The 22,891-nt window shown below is 45.4% G+C and overlaps 1 protein-coding gene across 2 annotated transcripts in view; it reads left to right on the top strand.

The window, feature by feature from the left end:
- The first annotated feature begins 2,429 nt into the window (after nt 1-2,429).
- PLXNB3 (plexin B3) overlaps nt 2,430-22,891 on the top strand; it is a 67,822-nt gene continuing 47,360 nt past the window's right edge. Inside the window, exon 1 of one of the 2 annotated variants that reach the window (XM_072429467.1) lies at nt 2,430-2,558. Coding sequence is in view for 1 of the 2 variants with exons in the window: in XM_072429466.1 (XP_072285567.1) it covers nt 21,932-22,054 (123 nt within the window). In the remaining variant the exon portion in view is untranslated. Of the gene's footprint in view, nt 2,559-21,916; nt 22,055-22,891 lie in introns of those variants that run through there. The other variant, XM_072429466.1, reaches the window with a different exon arrangement.

Here is a 22,891-nt window from a genome sequence, read left to right as displayed (position 1 = left end):
GAATCAGACTACCGCCAGAACTCAAGTGACACTCTATAATGTTAAACAGGTCTTTTACTTGTTTTCCTGGTACTAATCAGGTTTAGAATATTTTGATTATTTGCAATTACCTCTGCAGCCCACTTCTCAGTTTTTTAATGGTACTCTTCTGAGAGCAGTGATGTCAGCTAAGGCAGCGGTCGCCAACCGGTGATCAGTTCTGTCCCCCGTATGGACAAGGAAGGTATAAAAGTGACATGTAAAGGAGAAAGTATACCGCAGAAACATCCACGATCACTGAACAACCATACACACAATAGATAGTGAACGATCGTCGTCCAATCAGATCTGCCGGGACTGTTGCTCAATTCCAGCAACAATCCTCGTTCGTCTGCGTCGTTGTACACTTTTTTTGTTAACGATTATCAGACGATTGGTTGTTAGTCCTTCGTTTCCAACGATAATTATTGCACGTGTGTACGTGGCTTAAGCAGCTTAAGCGATAGACAGCAGGCGGGGATGCTGCAGGAGCCTAGAATATCTTTATCTGCAATAGTTCTACAACAGTGATGAAACCCTTCCCATCCTGGCTGACTACTTTATCATACCTTATCTGCTCCATTCCTACCAACCTGCTTCTAATGATATTCTCTTGTATGCAGTGATGTCAGCTCAGGGAAATACACAGGCGGGGACGCTGCAAGGACCCTTGCGTACCTTTATCTGAACTGGATTTGCAACACTAATGAGACCCTCTCCATTGTAACTGACCCCCACCAACCTAGCCTATCTTCTTTATTGCTACGCCCTTCTTCCAATGGTATTCTCCTGTTAGCAATGATGTCAGCTCAGGAAAAGACAGCAGGTGGGGACACTGCGGGGAGCATGGGATACCTTTATCTGGATTGGTTGAAACCTTCTCCATCCTGGATGACACTTTCATCCTAGCTCATCTTATATATTGAAACCCCCTGCTTCTAATGATTCTTTTATGGGTGCACTGATGTCAGCTCAGGACAAGACAGCTGGCGGGGATGCTGTAGGGAGCCTGGAAGATCATTATCTACCATGCTTCTTCAACAGTGATGAAACCCCTCCATTATGATTAAAATTCACCATCCTAACTCACAATCTCCTTTCTGATAACCCTGAATCACCATGTCTTCTTACATAGGGGTGTGTGTGGCTGAGTTCTCTTTCTGGCTTGGAAAGGAAGGCAGGAAATCCTGGCTGTGGCACCAAAATAGGCAAAAAGGACTCATTTGCACTTAATTTCATCAATATCTTCCTTTTAATATAAATGCATTTACAGAAAAAGTTTATTTGTTGCATTAATTGTTGCTACAAGAAAAAGAGAGACAGAAATTTGTTGTCCGTAGTTTGTCCATAACACAGCTATAAATGGGTCCCAGATATAGAAAAATGTCATCACATATTGAGTGGTCACTGGTGACTTTATTTTTGATAAACACAAGCCTATATTTCCTGTCCTGAACCCTGCAGGTATCTGAAATGACTATAAAGCTACGTACACACTTCCAATTATTATCGTTGTTAAACGAACGACGAACGATCCTGCACGATATCTGCGAACGATCGTATAGCACCGATCCTGCACATACAGATAACGACACGATCACCCCAGATCATAACACTGTCCCCACAGGCACCCCAGATTATAACAATGCCCCCACAGGCACCCCAGATTATAACACTGCCCCTACAAGCACCCCAGATCATAACACTGCCCCCAGAGGCACCCCAGACCACAACATTGCCCCCACAGGCACCCCAGATCATAATACTGCCTCACAGGCACCCCAGATTATACCACTGCCCCCACAGGCACCCCAGATCCTAACACTGCCCCTACAGGCACCCCAGATCATATCACTGCCCCCCACAGGCACCCCATATCATAAAACTGCCCCCACAGGCACCCCAGATCATAACGCTGCCCACAGAGACATCCCAGATCATAACACCGCCCCCCACAGGCACCCCAGATCATAACACTACCCCCACAGACACCCAGGTCATAACAATGCCCCCACAGACACCCAGATCATGACACCCCAGATCATAACACTGCCCCCACAGCACCCCAGATCATAACACTGCCCGCAGAGACACCACAGATCATAACACTACGCCCACAGACACCCCAGACCATATCATTGCCCCCACAGGCACCCCAGATCATAACATTGCCCCCACAGGGACCCCAGATCACAACACTGCCCCCACAGACACCCCAGATCACAACATTGCCCCCACAGGCACCCCAGATCATAACACTGCCCCCACAGGCACCCCAGATCACAACACTGCCCCCATTGTAATATCTAATAGGAGATTTTGGCTCCCATTGACTTTGATCCATAGCTGCAATGATGGCAGTGGGCAGTAGAGGGCGCAGCTCCCCAGTAGGCTGGACTTGGAATAATAGGGCTGTGAATAGGTGGCTGGGGGTCGGACCTGCTGCTCCCTGCTGAGCTCCCAGGCTGCTCTCACACTTGCTGGGAAGTTGGTTTTGTGGACTAGAAGCTGCTCCATGTGCAGGAGAGCGATCCAAGCAGGTAAGTGACCTCCAGCTTCCTACAGATCCTTCTGTGAAATATTTGTTCCCTGCACCGACTCTGCTGGGCTGCTTTTACTCTCTATGGCATGGTGCATGCAGGTAGGGGCTGCAGAGTTCAGGGAAATCCTGCAATCCTTGCATGCAGCCGAGACCTGGGAAGTGGGAAGGGGGGGAGGGGAATCAAGTTACCATTACTTAAAAAGTTGAGCAAAGCCTTTTGATTGGTTGCTCAGAATTCTGATTTGTGTCCTCAGGGTTGGAAATACCGCAGGTGTAGGTGACCCATTTTCTTGGGGGGGAGAGGAATCAATCGCTGCTACGCATCAAAGTAGCAATTTGTCGCTGATATGAGTTAAACAAGTGCCATGTTGTGTTCTGCGTTAAATATTGCAAATGTGTAATATTAGAGATAAATGAAAAGTAAAAAAAAGAGCCATCACACCACATGATAGTAATTCTGGCTGCCATCCTGACATGCCACCCTAAACGATCCAATTGATTCATATCCAATCAGATTCTTCCATTACTGAAAGATTGTAACATATACAGTGGGCTTGGATTGTGTCGTGTGATTGGCTGAGACTGACAACCGGTGTCCCTTTGCTAATTGTCTGCCATGGCCAGTGAGGCGTGTCACACTTACCTGTCACTTACCCAAGCAGGCTTTTAGTTGGGGATTGGTACGTCATAGGGGGACGCAGTTCATTGGGACATTTTTGCAGCTTGCTTGCACTCAATCTGCCTACATTTTCCCTGGCTTTCTTCTTTTCACCCCATCATTCACGTGCCATGTTTATGTTATCATTGGATACCCTATTATAAAAAAGCAATCGTTGTCGTTGCTGGGTCTCTGTGCTTCTCTATGCAATGCAGGCAGATTGTGTCTGGTGGGAGGGGTCTGTGGGGTGCTGTCAGTCCTGATGCAAGTAGTGGGTTGGCTCTAAGAAAGGGGAGGGGGGAATGCAAAGCTGGGGGCAGATTTTAAATGTTTTTATTTTTTTAGAGGACATTTTCCTTCATTTCCTGTTCTAAAATCAACACAGGAAGTGAGTAGAAAATGAAAACAAATCTCTTTGTTGTCCCCATAACATTCATTCTCTTTGAATGATTCCCCTTCCAATCTGTGTAGCAGTGGTGGATGCAGCCAACAATGGGCCCCTGTGCAGAACTAAAGTGGGGCCCCTATGGAGGCTTCTGTTGGGTGAGAAAAGTCTGGGGTCCCCATGTAATGTCACACTTTGCACCTCCCTCTAACCCCGCTGCTGTTTAGGTGACAACGGTGAATTAATCTTGTTGGCAGTGGTCACCAGGACAAATAGGGTGAATCTTGCCTATCGGGACATAAACCAATAAAAACCCTGAGGCTGGATTCACACTTACCTGTCTTTGCTTGCCGCATTCTTAATATTAACTCTTTATTATGTGCGTCTGCATGCGTTCTGACAAGTGCATTGCGGCAACAACTGTCAATGCCCCCCAACCGCAGGAATCGGGTGCAGATCATAGTGATCAGTGCCAGGTATTGGGATTGACAATCAATCAGTGAATTGGTGACAGATCTGCTCGCGTGTGATTGGCCCATGGAAAATCCGAGGAAATTTCCCACCAGTTTCCATCTGTGAGCAGTGTAAGGGGTTAACTTTTTTAACTTTTTCTTTATTCTTGCCCTGTTGTCCACCCCTAATTCTTGTTATGTCTCCATGCAACAGAGGTTGTGTGACCGCCACTGGTGGGACAGTCTGTGCATTCAGTTGTATGGACTCTGCACAGTGCCACTTCTCTTGTCCGGTAACCCGGGTGTAATTCTCAGTATCTGTTCTTTTTCTGTATGTATGGACTCTGCACAGTACCACTTCTTTTGCACAGTACCACTTCTCTTGTCCTGTACCCCGGGTGTAATTCTCGGTATCTGTTCCTATTCTGTATCTGGCATGCAGTAATGGTCCTCGGCAGAGTGATTGGGCCCTGGAGGTGTCCCCGGCTGTGTTTGGTAGAGGGGTGGTGAAGCCGGCTATGTGTGTTGGATCTCCTGGGGTTGCTGTATTGCCCGGGTGCAGTTCTGTACGGTCGGCACATTTGCTGGAAAGTTTCCCATTTTTATTTGTTGAGCTGATAAAGATGTAAACAGGTGAGAACCTTTGTTGTACTCATTGTCATGATTTCCAGTTTGGGGAGACCTGATGTTGGATATTGATGTTGTGGTAAATTATAAACACCTCCATGGCAGCTGAAAGGAGCCAGCAGAGGACTTCTTATTGGCCGGTGGCATCTACCTAGGGATGGGATAGTTTCCCCGGCAGGAGAACCCACTAGGTTCAGTTTTATGGAGGACCCAAGCACCTCTTCTACTGGCCAGGATACCAAAGGTCACTGAAAAAATTATAAATATTTCCTTAAGTCCCCGAAGAGCTTACAATCTAGTAGGTGGGGGAATTTACACACAATAGGATGGGAGATATGTAGTGGTGGGAAGTAGTGATGGTTTCCAAAAACAGAAGAAGATGGGTAGGTGAGTATGAAAAGATGGGTTTGGTGTTCTCTTTTAAATGAGCAGAAAGTAGGACCAAGCGGAATAGGACGGGGAAGACCATTCCAGAGAGTTGGAGCAGCTCTAGAGAAGTCTTGTAACCGTGCGTGTGATGAGGTTATGAGTGAGGAAGTCATTAGTAGGTCATTGGAGGAGCGGAGAGAGCGGCAGGGGGAGTATTTTTTAGCCATGTCAGAAAGGTAAGTGGGACAGTAACTGTGTAGGGATTTGAAGGCAAAGCACAGGAGCTTAAATTTGATTCTAAGGTGAAATGGAAGCCAATGGAGAGAACTACAAAGAGATGCAGCGGAAGAGGAGCGGAGGGAAGGATGGATGAGTCTGGCTGCAGCATTCATAATAGATTGTAGAGGAGAGAGTCGGGTTAGTGGAATACCAGAGAGGAGGAGGTTACAGTAGTCCAGACGAGAAATGATAAGAGCATGTACAAGGAGTTTGGTGGTCTCAGGGGACAGGTAGGGGCGGATTTTGGAGATGTTGCGTAGATGAAAGTGACAGGACCTGGAAATGTTCTGAATATGGGGGGTAAATGAGAGGGCCGAGTCAAAGGTGACACCAAGACAACGTGCCTGAGGGGAGGACCGAATAACAGTGTTATAACAGTTAGATATATGTCAGGGGGAGATTTGGAATCTGAGGGGGGGATGATGATGAGTTCTGTTTTATCCAGCCTGTGAAAGTATCACATTGCACTCAGTGGTTCTTCTCTTTAATATCAGCTTTATTTGCATAATATATTTAGGACCAAGAACATTAATTCAAGGCTTCCAATCATCTCTGGTGTATGATGAATCTGTTCTGCACTTTGTAGCCCAGGAGTGACGTTTAGGTGAATTTGCTGTTGGTCTCAGGAATGCCAAATGGAAGAATTTAGCACAATTGTGTGCAGCAGAGAGGCCCAGAGGATGCTCATCATGGTTCATTTGTTTGTTCTGATAGTCAAAAGAACAACAAATGCTGAATTTAGCCAACATGTTGAGGCATGTTGACAATGGCATTGTTGGGCAGTGTTTGGCTGCCTTGGGTCTTGTAGGGCAGTGTTGGACTTTTTGGGGGAGAGTTCTCAATATGTTGCACCTCAATATGTTGCATATCATTGGGTATCATTTCTATAAAATTTGCCATAACTGTGTGCAGCATGGGGCTTCAGAGGAAGCTTTCTGTGATCCACTTGTTAATACTGATGGTCAAAAGTCAACAAATGTTGCATTTCCTGCAATGGCCAACATGTTGGAACTTGTACACAACAGCAGTGTTCAGCCTTGCTGGGCACCATTGGCCAGCATTGGGCCTTTTGTTGGGCACCATTGGCCAGCATTGGGCCTTTTGTTGGGCACCATAGGCCAGCGTTGGGGTTTTTTCTGGGCACCATTGGCCAGCGTTGGGCCTTTTTTTGGGCACCATTGGGCTTTGTTGAGTCCCTTGCTGGGCAGCTTTGAGCTTTGTTGGGCAATGTTGAGTGCTTTTCTGGGCAGCATTGGTGCCCAGTTAACACCAAACCATGGAGTTGGTATTCACTGAGGAACAATTTAGACATGCAGATTTTTTTGCAGCACACAGAAAAAAAGAGTCTATAAGGAAGCAGAGGCTGATACCTGTGGATCTTTTTTGACTTCCTGTAAACTAAACTGCAAACAAAACAATGTGTTCTCCTTCCTTTAACCAATACCCCCCCACCTTCATGTCATAGAGATGGACAAAGACAGACTTTTTTGTAGTTCAAAAACAGGAAGTTTCTTATTCCCAGGCAAAAATAAAACAGAACCTAAAAGAAAAGAAAACTAAAGCAGCCACCACATCTAAGAACTTGTAGAGTTCATTTTAGTCTTTGAATTTAGATTTACTTTCAGATCCTTTATTAAAATTCTCTGCATGGTAAATTTCTGGAGATCGGAGTCGGTAGGATATGGTTCTGAAGAGCTTGCAGTCGGAAGATTGCTGCAGACAGGATACAGATGCAGCCAGATATGTTGTTGTGGTTCCTGCCATCCCTGGGTTTGGGATATCTTTTGCTCTCAGTTTGCCTTTTCCTGCTGTGTGTATTGACACTGTGTTTGTTGAATTATCTATTACTCACCCCCAGACATAGGAAAACAGATGGGGACACAACAGGAATTGACATAGAAAGATACATCTTATCACAGAATTCAAGATTGATGGAGTGGGGGAGCAATGTGCAATGAATGGACAATGCAATATACAAGTTAGGATACAATGAATGTAACTGTGTAATCTAAAATACAAAATGAAATGTGTTTAGTTTTTAAACACCCAGATTTTCCCATCAGTTTCTGGAGGTCCATGGACTCCCAAGTCTGTAGTGTGAGATGTAAAAAGAATCAATCACTTCATGTTAAAAGAATTGTTTTTATTAAAGGGAGCTCGGTGATTGACAAATTAGCTCATCGCTGTTCTGCAGTCTAGTCACTGGCTGGGGGCAGGTCCATGACAGTCTGGGCTCCAAGGAAGCTGGTTAGATAAAACCAACCATCGGACTGAAGACATCTTGTGGCAGAAAAGAAGTACTGCAGTGCATTACTCCTCAAATGCTTTGGCCTATATGCAAGACATTGCATTTATATTCCAATGGATTTTCCTTCAACTTACATTTTATTTTAAAGCCTTAAAATCTCATCAATTCCCCATCGTACAATACAAAGTTTCCTGTCTTGGCAATAGAGAATGCTGGCAATGTTGCATGGAATATTAGTGGGTATTTTTGCACCGTGTATTTCACTTGTCAATGCCCCGTCCCATTCACATGTGTAAGCTGAGCCAAAAAAAGGAGCAGCAAATCCTCCGGCAGACAGAAGACTATATATAAAATACGGTGTCCCCTTCTCCTTTGTGTCACTGGAGTCCACCACTCCCTCTCTGTGATCTGTAAACAGAAGCTGCTTGTTTCTTCTCATTTCTGGCTGCAGGGCCTGGGCTGGCAGAATCATGCCAGGCTTCCAACGTCCGCCTCCTCTTTGCGGAATCGTGTTCGGTGTATGTTATCTTTTCATTATAATGTGTGGGAAACCTGTAGGTGAATGTTTAGCTGTGAGGCTTCATTCACACAATGGTGTTGCAGAAAATGTTGGTGTGCATTGGGTTAGGGTACTCATGACACAGCACATGGCATGAAGTTTTTTAAAGTGCGTAGGTAAGTTGTGATTGGGTTTCTGGTAATTGTGAATGGCAGCTAAGTCCGTTGGTGCATTTGCTGTGCATTACCGCACATGTTACCACAACACACCACTGTGTGACCCAAACAAAATATGTTAACTGGATCCAAATCCAATGTTCTGGGTGTTGGCTTTACATGTATCCACCTCCCACTCCACCATAACAGACTTATCCAAGTGAGCTTTCCATTATGTATCAAGAATTGAGATAACCGTAACCGATGATGGTAAAAGGGTCCTTTGGCACCCAACAGTGAGGTTTCCGAATCCCAATTTGGCCAAACGTTTATTAAAATTTGATATCAAAATTTGCGAAGAGAAAGGGATCATGGACCTATTTTGATGCCTTCGCCCATCTCTATGAATTGGTTGGTGTAGAGTATTCCCAAACATTGGAATCCTAGGGTTCCTCGAGAGTTTGCTAGGGGTTCCTTGAGCTTTGGCTGATTGGTCTCCCTTCTGATGGTAAATTTTTAGTTTTGTGGGCCCCTTGTCAGTGTCAGTAGCATGGCACCAAAGCTCCTATTAGGTATTTTAGTAGGGGTTATGAATGTGGCAGCCAGACTTATCCATCCTTCCCACCTACCTAACCACCAAACTCCTCGTACATGCTCTTATCCCTTGAATCAAATTCAAACTCCTGTGCTTTGCCTTCAAATCCCTCCACAGTTCTTGTCCCACTTACCTTTCTGACCTGGTAAAAAAAATTATCCCCTAACCGCTCTCTCCGCTCCTCCAATGACCTAATATTAACTTCCTCACTCGTAACCTCATCACACGCACGGCTCCAAGACTTTTCTAGAGCTGCCCCGACTCTCTGGAATGGTCTTCCTCGTCCTATTCGGCTTGCTCCTACTTTCTGCTCATTTAAAAGAGCCCTCAATAGCCATGTTTTCAAACTCACCTACCCATCTTCTGTCTCCTAAACCCTCACTGCCAGGATTGTCCTTGTCACAGGCAAAAACAGTTCTTAGTAACCTAATATTCCCATCAGCCATGTAATGGAAGTGATTCAAGGCAGACATGTTGGAAAGTTCAAACTGGGTAGCAACAATGGCTGCTTCCGCAGATCTAGGAGTGAGTGTAGCCACTCATGTAGATGAACAAGCAACCATGACTCCCTCTAAAGATGGTGTAGTAAGAACAGCCACTCTCATATTGATAAACAAAGGCTGACATGTTCAAATTCCATCCTGGGGCCAACCATGGCTCTCTCCATAGATTAAGGAAGGGGGATGTAGCCACCCATATAGATGAATAAAGGCGAATGAGTTTGAAGTCCTACCTGGCAAACATAGATCCCACCTTAGGTGATTGTAGCCACCCATGTGGATGAACAAAGAAAGACATGTTAGAAACCCAGCCTGTGTGGCCACCCATGTAAATTAGCAAAGGCCGATGTTTGATATCCGACCTAGGTGGCAACCATGGTTCCTTCCATAGATAGAGAGGTGATTGTAGCCACCCATATAGACACACAAAGACAGGCCAGTCCTCAACTCTTTTTTTTTAAGCTGGATGGGAAGAAATTGTAGGTGGGTGGCAGCCCCTGTATTGTGAGCCAACTCTTCAGTAACCACCTAAAAACAGCCGGGTGGTGGCTGAAAAGTGCCGGGTGGTGCACCCAGATAAAATGGGCTGGGGAGAACACTGCAGACATTTAAAGGTCAACCTACGTGGAAACCATGGCTCCCTCTATAGATGGAGATATGATTGTAGCTAGTCATATAGATACACAAAGGCAGACGTGTTTAATGTCCAACCTGGGTAGCAACCATGGCCCTCTCCATAGATGGAGATGTTGCCACCCATATTAATACATTAGGTCAGATATTCGAAGTCCAACATGGGCGGCAACCATAGATCCTTCCATAGATCGAGAGGTGGGCACACATTTAGTTTGATGTCCAACTTAGATGACACCTATGGCTTCCCTCAGAGACGGAGAGGTGATTGTAGCCCCCCATGTAGATGAACAAAGGCTGATATTTGAAGTCCAACCTAGAGGGCAACCATGGCTCCCTCCATAGATAGAGTGGTGATTGTAGCCACCCATATGGATGAACAAAGGCGGTCGTATTTGAAGTCAAACCTAGGCAGTGTTCAACCTAGAACTTTTCATAAGCTGGGTGGGAAGAAATTGTAGGCAGGTGGCAGCCCCAATATTGTGACCCAACGTTTCATTAACCACTAAAAAACAGCCGGATGGTTACTGAATAGTGTCGGGTGCTGCGCCCTGCTAAAAGGGGCTGGGGAGAACACAGCTAGCTGGCAACCATAGCTTCCTCCATAGGTAGAGATTTGAGCACATGTTTGATGTCCAACTTAGATGACACCCATGGCTTCTCTCACATAGAGGGGTGAGAGTTACCACTCATACAAATGAACCAAGGCGGGCATGTTTGAATTCCAGTCTGTATGGCAAACATGGCTCCTTCCATACATGGAGGTGTAGGTGTCGCCACTCTTAGGGATGAACTGACACATTTTGTATATTGTGTTATTTACAGGAGAACCGGATAAAAAATAAAGGAAATATTTTAAAAAAACAAATGCAGCCACCTCATCTAGAGACCAGTAAATTGCATTCTATTACATTTATTTTTTGGGATGTTAATTATGCCTTAAGAAGTAGCTATTTTTTTGGTCTACCATTTTTCCACATTTCCACCATCTGTTCAAACACGGGGTGATAATTTAATTCCGCTGGCTGCTAGATGAGTGAGCCTGGCGTTCTGTTATGTCTTCACTCAAATATGAAATGATGTGTGACAATAGTCGGCGGGGGGGTCAAAGCTCAGAGCGTTAGATCCGACTTTACTGTTTCTTTACTGCGGTTTTTACTGTCTGGTGTGTGTCAGAAAAGGGAAGGAAACCTCTGTGTGGTATCTGGTCCCAGCATGCGTCTTCCATGTGGAGTCTGGATGAGCAGAACAATGTGCTGTGCGGAGGGGGGGGGGTTGTCTCTTTTATTATACACCTACAGGCCTTAAATAATTCTGGATCTCAATTATCATCGGGTCTCTGAGCTTCTCTATGCAATGCAGGCAGATTGTGGCAGGTGGGAACAGCCAATAAAGTGCTGAAGTGGCTACAAAAAGGTTGCAGAAATTGTTGATGGTATGTGATGACTTTAGCATGCTGCTATATAGGAAATAAAGTTACAAATATAAAGCTCTGTAAGTCATTTCAGTCCATTGGTTAATTGCGTTATTCATGGCTCACATCTGTGTCACCAGGGCAGACGGCATCTCGTTCTTTCTTTGTTTGTTGTCACCGTCCCCACCCCTGTGTGTTTTGCCTTTGACTGAGAATTCAGTTCAGGGATGATAACAAGGCCTCCTCCTGGGTCTGCTGGGTGTCTGTGTCTTTCCCTCCCCCACACCTGCAAAACGTGTCTGTCTGAGGCCCAGGAGACTCTTTCCAGGAGCTGAGCACACCTGAGTCTCCTGCGGTTTGCTGCAGGCCATCTGATTGGCTCTCTAAACCCACCCGTCCACCCCGGAGAATTATTGGGATGCAAATAATTGCAGGTTGTCTGGGCTGCAGACTCTGATGTGCATTGGCAGCTATTGGTGGCCCCCTTGTGCCAGGCACATGGCTGACTCTGGTAACTCCATAATGGGATTTTGCTTCGGCAGACAATCGATTAGGGCTGTGTATTGGCAAGAATCTTGTGATCTGATACATATTGTAAATCTTTTGTGATGTGTCCTATTGCATTTTTAAGAATTCACAATTCTATGACTATCCATTCTGCTTCCTTCCCATTGTGGCACTGTTGCTTAAAAATAATGGATTCCCCCAGTCCCGTGATATTGGCCCTGCCCATTAGGCATCTCTGCTAGGCCAAAATCCCCCCCCCCCCCCATCTCTCCATGGAACAGTCCAGTGCTTATTCGTTCTTAAAGTGATAAGCTACAAACACATGCTAGACAATTTATTGCGAGAAAGCAATCCAATGTGTGTATACCTGTCCCTTGTTGTCTTGTAGTGTTTCATCATAGCAAATCACAAAACGACTCATCAGGACCTCCGCTATTATTTTCTATGGGGAAGGACGCAGCAGGGAGCCTCATGCTCATCCTCCCCCTCTGTTTCTCTATAGAACAGACTGTCACTTGTTTGTTCCTTCCTGGTGAATATCTCTAATATTTAGTCCAGAATTTTTTTTAAACTGGGTGAGAAGAAAGTGTAGGCGAGTGGCAGCCTCTGTTTTGTGACCCAACTTACCTTAACTTATCAACTTGCAAAACATGCTTCCTGAAAAGTGCTGGGTGGTGTGCCCAACTAACAAGGGCTAGGGAGAACAATGATCACAGGGGAAAGATTCAGTATATGTACAGATGTCATGTAATGATCCACCATGGCAGATCATAAAACGGCCAGTCAAGACTACCGTGATCATTTTCTATGGAGAGGATGCAGCGGGGAGCCTCCTGCTCATCCTTTCCCCAGTTTCCTTCCTCTGGAACTGACCGGCACTTGTTTGTTCTTTCGGTGACAAGATAATTGTCCCCAATGCTGAGCGATCAGGTGGAAATCCAGCATGTGTAAAGCACTCCTTTGGGGTCGTTTTGTGACTTGCCATGGCAGATCTCTAAATGACCAACCATGACAACTTCTGTCACTCTAGGTGATTGTTGTCCAAGGTGAATGATTGCTGGGAAAAACAGCACATGTACAGTGCTTCTAGTGGATTTCTATGAAGGATGAATCAGCAGAGAGCCTCCCCTCCCGAGAACAGACCTGTGCTCATCATTTATTCTATCCTGGCAAATGTCACTTTCACATCCAGTGACAAGCTACAAACACATGGGGGGATCAAATGCATGTATTATTCCCCAGTTTAGTTTACTGATCTGCCATGACTGATCACCAAGTGAGACAACTGCTGTTATTTCCTATGGGGGAGGATGCAGCGGGGAGCCATCAACTTATCCTCCCGCCTCTTCATGGAAAAGGCCAGCACTCGTTCTTTCAATCGTCACTGGGAACTGTCTTTCATGACTAAAAATTTAACGCTCATACGCAGCCTTTTTAGGAAATGTGTACCCAGATTACTGTATCAGTGCCTTCCATTATGCTTCACAACCAGGCAGCCAGCTTGTCATATGGCGGTTTTCCAAAATTTAAAATTTCATTTTTAACTTAAGAGAAAACTGTTCATTATCAAAAGGTTCTATTGTGGAAAGCTGAAAGGTGCACAGCCGACCTCAACAATCAATTGTGCTACGACTGGGGCATGAGAAGTATTTGAAGTGAAGCCTGGCCACCTATTACGACACCTATTTAGGTGTCATATATTATCAGGAAAATTGCTTTATTGGACCAATGCCAGGCCAGTGCTGGATTATTTCTCGCCTAAATCGTGATTGAATTGTGCCTGATTTTATGGAAGATTTCGCCATTTTTGAAAATCTTGTACAACGCGCGGCTATTGCCGATCAAGCTTGCCAAGGACGGATACACTGCCATGGCGGTGATTTTTGGTCAGTTTGGAGTTAATCTGTCTGTTCAGGATTGATCCCCAGACAAAGTTTTCATTCTTTGATTGCCTTTTGTTCAGTGAACGTTTCCATATAGTATATGGTGGCTTCCTGTGCATTGAATTTGCATGAACGTTCTTCCTATTTGCATATGAATGCCCTGCGTGGGCGGGTGGAAGCTGAGGCCTTCTTCCCGGATTTATCAATGCCTCGGGCCGCTGCAGGACGGATGAAAAAAAGAAGTTGGTTGTTTGACATGTCACATGACCTGAGTGCTATAGGCAGGCGCACCAAGCTGATGGGCTATAGGGGTAGTTTTAGGGGGATATTAGTTTGCTAAAGCTACGTACACACTTCCAATTATTATCGTTGGAAAACGAACGACGAACAATCCTGCACGATATCTACGAACGACCGTATAGCACCGATCCTGCACATAGAGATAACGACACGATCGTTCGTAGATATTGTACACACAATAGATACGATCGTTTGAGCGATAGAGGAACTATGTGCACGACAGGAAGTAAACGAACGTTCGTTCATCACGCATGCTCAGACCATGGACGATCACCGAACAACCGTACACACGAACGATGTTCAACGATCGTCGTCCGATCCGCCGGTCCGGTCGTTCGTTTCCAACGACTTTCCTCGTTCGTCGGCATAGTTGGTTACTTTTTAAGAACGATTTTTTGCCCAATCGATCGTTCGTCGTTCGTTTTGAACGATAAAAATTGGAAGTGTGTACGCACCTTTAGGCACTGTGTGCCAGTTTTTGCATCTTCTGCTGATCTTTTTTAGACTTTTGTCTAGAATAGGCTGCATGTGTTTCCAGATGACCCATGCCTGCACACGGTGTGTCATCATGGCCACATAGCTAAATATATAAAACTGATCCTAATACACAAAAGGGCAGCTATAACTTTGTTGAGGGGGAGGTAGATCCCCCCCCCCCCCCCCAAAGCTGTGTACACACGTCCAATAAATATCGTTGGAAACGACCGATTGGCAAAAATTGTCCAAAAAATAAGTGACCAACGACGCCGACAAACGAGAATTGTCGTTGGAAATGAACGACCCGCACGGCGGATCTGATTGGCCGACAATCATTCGCTATCTATCGTTCAGTAATCATGCATGTTTCTGCGGTACACTTTCTCCTTTACATGTCACTCTGCATTGTTCAAGCGATCGTATCTAGTGTGTGTACATTATTGGTGGATTATATATGAACGATCATATTGTTACAGCATGTACAGAATTGTGCACAATACGATTGTTCAAATATAATCGTGCATAATCGTTGATCAGTCGTAATCGTTCATTTTCTAACGATAATTATTGGAAGTGTGTACCTAGCTTAAAGCTGCATACACACCTGCAATTTTTCTCGTTGGAAAGGATCTTTCACGATCCTTTCCAACGAGAAAAGACTGCACGATGCATGAACGATGCTGTACATACAGCACCGTTCATGCTCTATGGAGAGGGAAGGGGGAGAGCGACGGAGCGGCACCCTGCTGCGCGCTCTCCCCTTCCCTTTCATTAGGATCGGTCGTCGTCCATCGTCCATGGATCCGCCAGGACGGTCGTCGGACGATGGACGACGACCGACTGTACACACGGCAGATTTTCGCCCGATAATTGGCCGATGCTGATTATCGGGCGATAAAAATTTGCCGTGTGTACGCAGCTTTACTCTGAAGTGCCCCACCCAGCTCTGACATTGATATCACAGCATTGATACAATGTACCAACCTGCAGCTGATTACAATGTTTCCACTTCATGTATCCAGAAGTTATATTCCCATCCCTGCAAATGATTCTTCATTCTGGGGTTCTGGGTCATGGGATCAGCATGAGAGCCAGGAAATGAGCAATTTATTGATGATAGGAACTGGAGGATCCCTTAACAGAATATAGTCACCTGATGCGCATATTTGCAGGGGGTCACCGGCCCAGAGGGCAGTAAAAATGATGAGTTAACATAACAGCCAGGTCATAGCTTCCTTCTCCCTTCAATTTTATTTTCATGCTTTGCAACATTTTTTGTCCACATGCACAGTGTTGAATCCAGAAATGTTTTAAAGCTGGGTGGGAAGAAATTGTAGGTGGATGGCAGTCTCTATATTATTACCCAACTTCCACAGCTGAGTGATTATTAAAATAGAGCCGGGTGGTGTGCCCAGCTAAAAGGGGCTGGGGAGAACACTGATGCACTCCAGCAATGGCTGCTGGAACCTGCAATCTGAGCAATCCGAGGACCAATCTGACATTACTATTCGTCAGTATATTAGACTATTGGTTAATGGGTTTGCCCATTGCCGGAATAGCAATGACAGGTAAAGTACAACACGTTAAAAAATGCCAATTCTGGCTCAGAATTTCTGTATTCTTTTTTGAACAATCAAATTATTGCAGGATCACTAGGTATGGCTGTAATGAAAGCTGCGGATCTGAAAAAATATTTATAGCTGAAGTTTAGATTGATCCGCTTCGTGCCATTTCCCCAATGGTGACAACAGTGGACTGTGCCTTAAAAAGGACAACTATAGTTGTCACCACAAGGCCCTGTGTTTTGCCACCAGCGTTCCTGCCAGGCAATGAAAGGGTTATCTCATCCTTGCATTGCTTTGAGCTAGGCGATTACAAGGATTAGTATGCCAAGCCCTGTCTCTTCACAATCATTTCATGCAGATGTGACCCCCCCAGCCCTCCCCAGACTGATTCCTGCTGTGAAGTGGAGTGTCCCTGACCCCCTCCCCATTTCTGCTGTTTGTTGAAGGTACAGAAAGCGGATTAAGTCAGAACAGTGGCAATGACCATTGGAGGGGTGCATGCCCTTCCCCCGGGATACATCCTGCAGAGCTGGCGGCTGACATGTTAATAAACTTTCCTGGGATGCAATGACCCGTGACAGGTAAATATGAAGGAAATATGTGAACAGATTCCGTGCAGACAGAGGATAAGGATGATGGAAATGAGGTGGGGAGCAGAACTCCAGGTGGATACAAATGAATGCACCTCAACAAATGTATCAGACTCCTGAGCAGCAGAGCTTGGGCTTGAAGAGAAGGGAGCAGCGCTGGGAGCCAATCAGCTACATTGCAATGCTCATTTGCTATAGAGGATATGCTAACAGGAGGAGAGAGCAGAGTGACATACATATGAGTTCATTGTGAGCTGCTTATACATTTACACTTTGAGGAAGTGAACAAGACCTTTATGTGTTACTTACCTGCAGAAGAGAACAATAAGGTCCCCTCCTCCTCCCTCTATAGCAGATTAAAAAAAAATGTTGATGTCTCTTCCAGGTGACAGTTTACGAACTATTACCGTACAGGAGTGCTGCTCAGGGGACGGTGAAAGGTCATCAAAAGAAATACCTTTATAGGGGTCATCTGAGATTAAATTTTTTGGTTGACCAAAGATTCACATAAACACATTAGGTTGACAGTTGTCACCCAGTGACAGGAAGTGCCTGAGCAAGCACCCTCATGGTAGATTCACGCTGGAATTTTCTTATTTACCTGTCCAGCAATTTGCTGAAACCCTGTTTTCTTGATGATGTTCCTCGGAGATGTGGCCATCTAGTCTATACCCACAGATGTGTAACATTGTACATGCAGGTTGCTGCTTTAGACACGCGCCTACCCCCTGCCAAATATACCTATCATTGGCTGTCCAATGTTGGTGTCTTCTCACTGCAACAATGCGATGATGTCATAATGAGGGGCGGCAACAAGACCAGCCAGTAGTATGTTTGGGTCACATCTTTGGATCATTGGTTTTTCACTAGGGAAGAGCGAAAATGCCTCTGGCATTCTTGCGAAAATTTCCTCGAACTTTCAATGGTTCTACAAAATTTCAGCAAACCAATTTCCCGAAACCATCGGAAGAGAAAATTAAAACAGGAGGACTCCCAGAGCTGCATTCAGCCCTAGGAATCCTCCTATTTGTGATCCCTGGGGCACTAGAGGTTAATTAACCTCTAGTGCCCCGGGGATCGCACACTCTTCTCAATGAATGCAGCCACAGCTGCAATCATTGAGAAGATGCCCAGCACAGGAGAACCTCCTGACATTGTAATATAAGTATCTCTTACAAATGATACATTTTTTACAGATACAAATGGCACATTTGTAAGGGATACTTATAATACAATGGCAGGAGGTTCTCCTGTGCTAAGCATCTTCTCAATGATTGCAGCTGTGGCTGCATTTATTGAGAAGAGTGTGCAATCCCCAGGGCACTAGAAGTTAATAAACCTCTAGTGCCCGGGGATCACAGACGATTTCCAGGGCTGCATGATGCAGGAAATCCTCCTATTCGGTGAGAGCTCAACCTCTCGGCTAATCAGAAGGTCGTTCTCGCTTACATTTTTGGTAAGCGAGAAAGGCCCCATTCACCGCGAGATCAAACTTAATATTCTCGCTCGCTCATCCCTAGTCTTCACTGGATCAATTGGATAAAAAGCAAAGGATTATGGTAGAGTTGTGCGTTTTCATTTTCTTTTTTCTTTTTTAATAGTGGGAGAGGGTTGGGTGAGTTGGTTTCCATTGGCCCTGTAGATGGGCTTCATTTCAAAGTCTGCATTCCAAACTCGACTACTTTCGTTGTGACAGGTTCTCGTTAAAACCTGATTCTCACTGATGGATCCTTGTTGCATTTTGAAGATTGCCGTCGGTGACTCATTATTGAGACGTCCCAATTATTTTCATGCTCTGAGGGAAGAATCCTTTTTGTTCCACATAGACATTATCGTGGACCCCCCACACAAAGAGGGGCTTTCATAGGCTGTCCTGGCACTGAGCTCCGAGGCGGTGAGGGATGGGTGGGGGAGGTCAGGGTCTCTGCCAGGCCAGGGAGTGGCCTCTGTGTGGGAAAGCCTCTCTGGTTGTGAATGGTTCTAAGTACCCAAAAGAGCGGCAATAAAGGTGATGGGTCCGGGGGCACCACAGCTTTTATAAATTGTGGTAACCAAGATGAGAAATCCCTTGATGGTCTCTGAAATGTTTGAATTCACTGTCAACTTTGGTTGGGCTTTAGACATGTGTTGTAACATGTGGCACATGCTAACATGTGTGATGAGATGAGCAGAAGGAATCGGTGAAAGCTCTGGGGGCCCAGGAAATCAACCTGTCCAGAACTGTGCTCCAATGGCCCCTGTGTTCTCCGCTGGCACCAGTCGTTCTAGTGACCCCTATATTTTTCAATGACCCTTCCCACTACAGTGCCCTTTGTATGCTCCAATGTCTCATCCTATTCCAGTGAACCCCATACTTCAGCAACCCCTGTGTGATCCAATGCCATTTCCCAATTTATTGACCCTTATGTCTTCCAGGGCCCCTCAACCTCTGCAGTGACCACTGTAAGCTATAGTGAAGCCCCCAACCATTCTAATGAACAATCTGTGCTGCACTGGCACCTATCACTTTAAAAACCTTTATGTCATCCAATGCCCCTTCAACCACTCCAGTGACCCTTATGAGATTCAGTGACCACCCCACTCCAGTACCCCACGTGTGCTCCAGTGCCTCCTCAACCACTTCATTTAGCCCTGTATGCTTCATTCTCTCCTCCCCTCAACCACTCCAGTGACCCCTGTGTCGGCATCTTTTGCTCCTGTGACCCCTATGTATTTCAATGACCCCCCCCCCCACTACAGTGGCCCTTGTATGTTCCAATGTCTCATCCTACTCCAGTGAACCCTGTTCTTCAGCAGCCTCTGTGTTATCCAATGTTATTCCCCATTTTAATGACCCCTTTGTCCCCTACCCCAGTGCTCCCTCAACCACTCTAGTGACCACTGTGGGCTTCAGTGACTCCCCCAATTCTACATGAACAATATGTGCTGCACTGACACCTGTCACTTTAAAGACCTGTATGTCTTCCAATACCCCTTTAACCATTCCAGGGACCCTTGTGAGTTTCAGTGACCCCTGTGTACTCCAGTGACACTTGTGTGCTCTAGTAAACCAGTGGCATTGTGCTTGTCCTTGTACTTCAGTGAAATTTATAATTTTTTCACTATATGTTTTTTGCATACTTTTTTAGAAAACACATATTTTCATGCCAATACTTTACTTGGTTTCACTCACAATTTAATGTCCAGCCAAAAGTATTTTTTTTCTTTGGATACAATACAAGTTCACAAAAAGTAGTGCTGAGACCCAAAACCTCTGCTCTTTTTGTGTCCCCTACTAACTTATTTCTGGTGTTCCAAGTTTGGTTGTTGGATTTGTAGCCCTGTCAGGATTAGTGGGAAGATACAAATTCCATGGTCTCCTCATCGTCTGGATCTGGCCTGTGGGAAAGTCGTCCCTGGGCTTAGTCAGGCAGTGAAGTGGGTGCAGTGTGTACTCGAGCTGCCAGTCACTGCCTCCCACCCATATGAGGTTTTGGCAGGGGACCCAGTCACAGCGCCTGGGGATGCCAACTGCTGGCACAAAGGACCGGTCACTGGTCTGGAGGAATAAAACACTCAGATGAACTTGGCGACTGGTTAGCATGTTTTACCAGGAAACCAGATTGGATTTGGTAGGGTGACAACGCTGCTCCTTCATGAGTTTAGCATTGTCACCTTAGGACAAGAAGGAAAAAAACAAACAGCTATTACAAATAAGGTCTAGTAAGCTGCAATAAATTACATTTTTGCTCTTTCATTTGATATTGTGCTGCCAATTTTTTAAAGGAGCCATCCAAGGTGTTCATCCCATTCATAAATGTAGCGGTCAGCTGACCTGACACTTTTTTGCAAATCATTTATGAATTTGCGATTACTACAGTTACTGTGTTTTTATTTTCCTACCACAGCCAAGTGATCAGTGTGATGGCCACATTAAGGATCACCAGATGGCCATGGCTACAACAGCGATGCATTTCAAACAACCTTATTGCCACTTTATATAAATTATCAACTATATCAATTATAAATTATCAATGCATAGGGGATCATAACTGTTCCACTGGAGCACTCGGGGTGTCACTGGAGCACACAGGGTGTCACTGGAGCACTCGGGGTGTCACTGGAGCACACAAGGGGTCACTGGAGCACACAGGGGATCACTGGAGCACTCAGGGTGTCACTGGAGCACTCAGGGTGTCACTGGAGCACTCAGGGTGTCACTGGAGGACACAAGGGGTCACTGGAGCACTCAGGGTGTCACTGGAGCACTCAGGGTGTCACTGGAGCACACAGGGGGTCACTGGAGCACACAGGGGGTCACTGGAGCAGGCGAGTGGCACTGGATCATTACTACAGCCACATTTATAAATGATCATTGCATTTTGGATAACTATATAGCAATGGCAAATGGGCCACAATGAGGTGCATTTAAATCTCTGCTTGCCACTCTCTACCATAAATCAATGATTTTTCGATCAATACTGGCGTTTCTCTTCTTTTTAACACGGCCAGAATCAATGTCCTGCTTACAAATACATTGATTAGCTCTTTCATTTAAGTGAATGGTACTCCTGACTACAGACTTACGATAATTGCTCCACAGTGTGCTTTTCCGTATCCAGCGTTCTAAAAGTAGCGATCAGATGTAGAACAAGGAAGTGGAAATTTATTACATGTCCCTTTAAATTGAGCACCTGTTCAAAGAAACGTTTGAATGGCGGTCAGTGGGCATAAGAATGGATTGATCAGGTGGCCGCAAGAAGTTAAAAGGTTCGCTAATTGAAGGCAATGAGCTGTCGGTTGGAGTTGTGGTCGGCAGGATGATGTCACATACTTCTGTCACAGCTTGTCCCCGGGGGACATGTGCGTGTGAGCTATAGTCCCAGCTTATCCTAGGACAGAGGGACGTTGTTGGGGACTGGAAGCCCGATCCCTATATAAGTGAAGCTGACACTGGGAAGAATTCATCATTCTCATGCAGATTGCCTTTGGCCCCCTTTCCATGTTGGAATTTGGCCCCCTGCCCTCCTCTTTGTCTGCTCATTTGCCTTTTGACAGCAGCAAGGATTCCTACAGGCATGGAACGAGTTAAAGAGCCAGCTCCTGGGCTACACAGCAGAGCCCTGTATAGCGGGATGTCACCAGCATTCCCCATGTGGCAGATGCTGTCACTGTAACTCCAAGGAAGGGCGGGGGAAAGAGGGGAATAAATCCAACCAATGATGGTGCTGCTTGCAGTTTCCGCTCCATCTCTTAATGTGTCAGACCCCCCTGGGTATCTCCTGGTCCCCACATTCACACATCTGCCTATTGTTCCAGGGCTGTCACTATGGGCTATGTAGAGCCTTAAAGAAACCATTCAGAAAGCGTTGCGGCATTGTGAGTACCTGTTCCTGCTTTTATATTTTCCTTGGTGGAATATTGTCCAACATGGACCAAGAAGTGAACTTGATAAGGTCTACTCCTCCATCAATAACTGGTTTTGCCTATTTAAATTTTTTGGCATGTATTGGTAGTATTGCGTATTTGGAAATGTTTGTTAAGCTGGCATTTGTATTATATTAATATCTATTAGATTTTTGGGGTCAGCTGACTTTGGGGTTAAAAGGAGCAAAAGGTCCTCCGCTGTACAATAGCTCATGTACCAGCATGAGTCCCCAATCTCAGAGGTACCACCAAAGGTGTAGTCCAGGCTGTCTCCTTAGGCGCTTTGGATAAAGATCTCCAATAAAGAGGGTTTCCAAGAAAAGTTCTCACTTTTCATGGCCGGAAAGGGGAGAAGGTTACTACTCCTGGACTAATATTTAATACTCTAATACTCCTGGTCTACTAATAGCCCCAAGGAACTTTCACTTGATTGACCGACATTTTCCAAATAATGTGGTAAAATTTTAAAACTGAAGGTTTTTGGCAAGTTAAACATTTATCACTTGTTATTTCCTGTTCTATTTCCAGGTATTGCACATGATGTGCAGACTTTTGCTGAGTTGGGTGAATGTTGATGTAGTTTTTTGGGTATTTTTAATGTCTAAAGAAAACTGAAACCAAAACGTTCACGTTGGATGGTTAGATTGGTCATCTCTTGTAGTCTGTCCTCACTGGGGTGATTTTGCTCTTCTGTGAGGAGCAGAAATACCTTTTAAAGGAGCCTGTACTATGTCTGCAGTCTCTAACCTTCCCCTGTACTATGTCTGCAGTCTCTGACCATCTCCTGTA

The sequence above is a fragment of the Pyxicephalus adspersus genome, chromosome Z (assembly GCF_032062135.1).
Source record: "Pyxicephalus adspersus chromosome Z, UCB_Pads_2.0, whole genome shotgun sequence".
Classification (NCBI taxonomy): Eukaryota; Metazoa; Chordata; class Amphibia; order Anura; family Pyxicephalidae; genus Pyxicephalus; species Pyxicephalus adspersus.
This window is presented reverse-complemented; position numbering and strand designations above follow the sequence as displayed.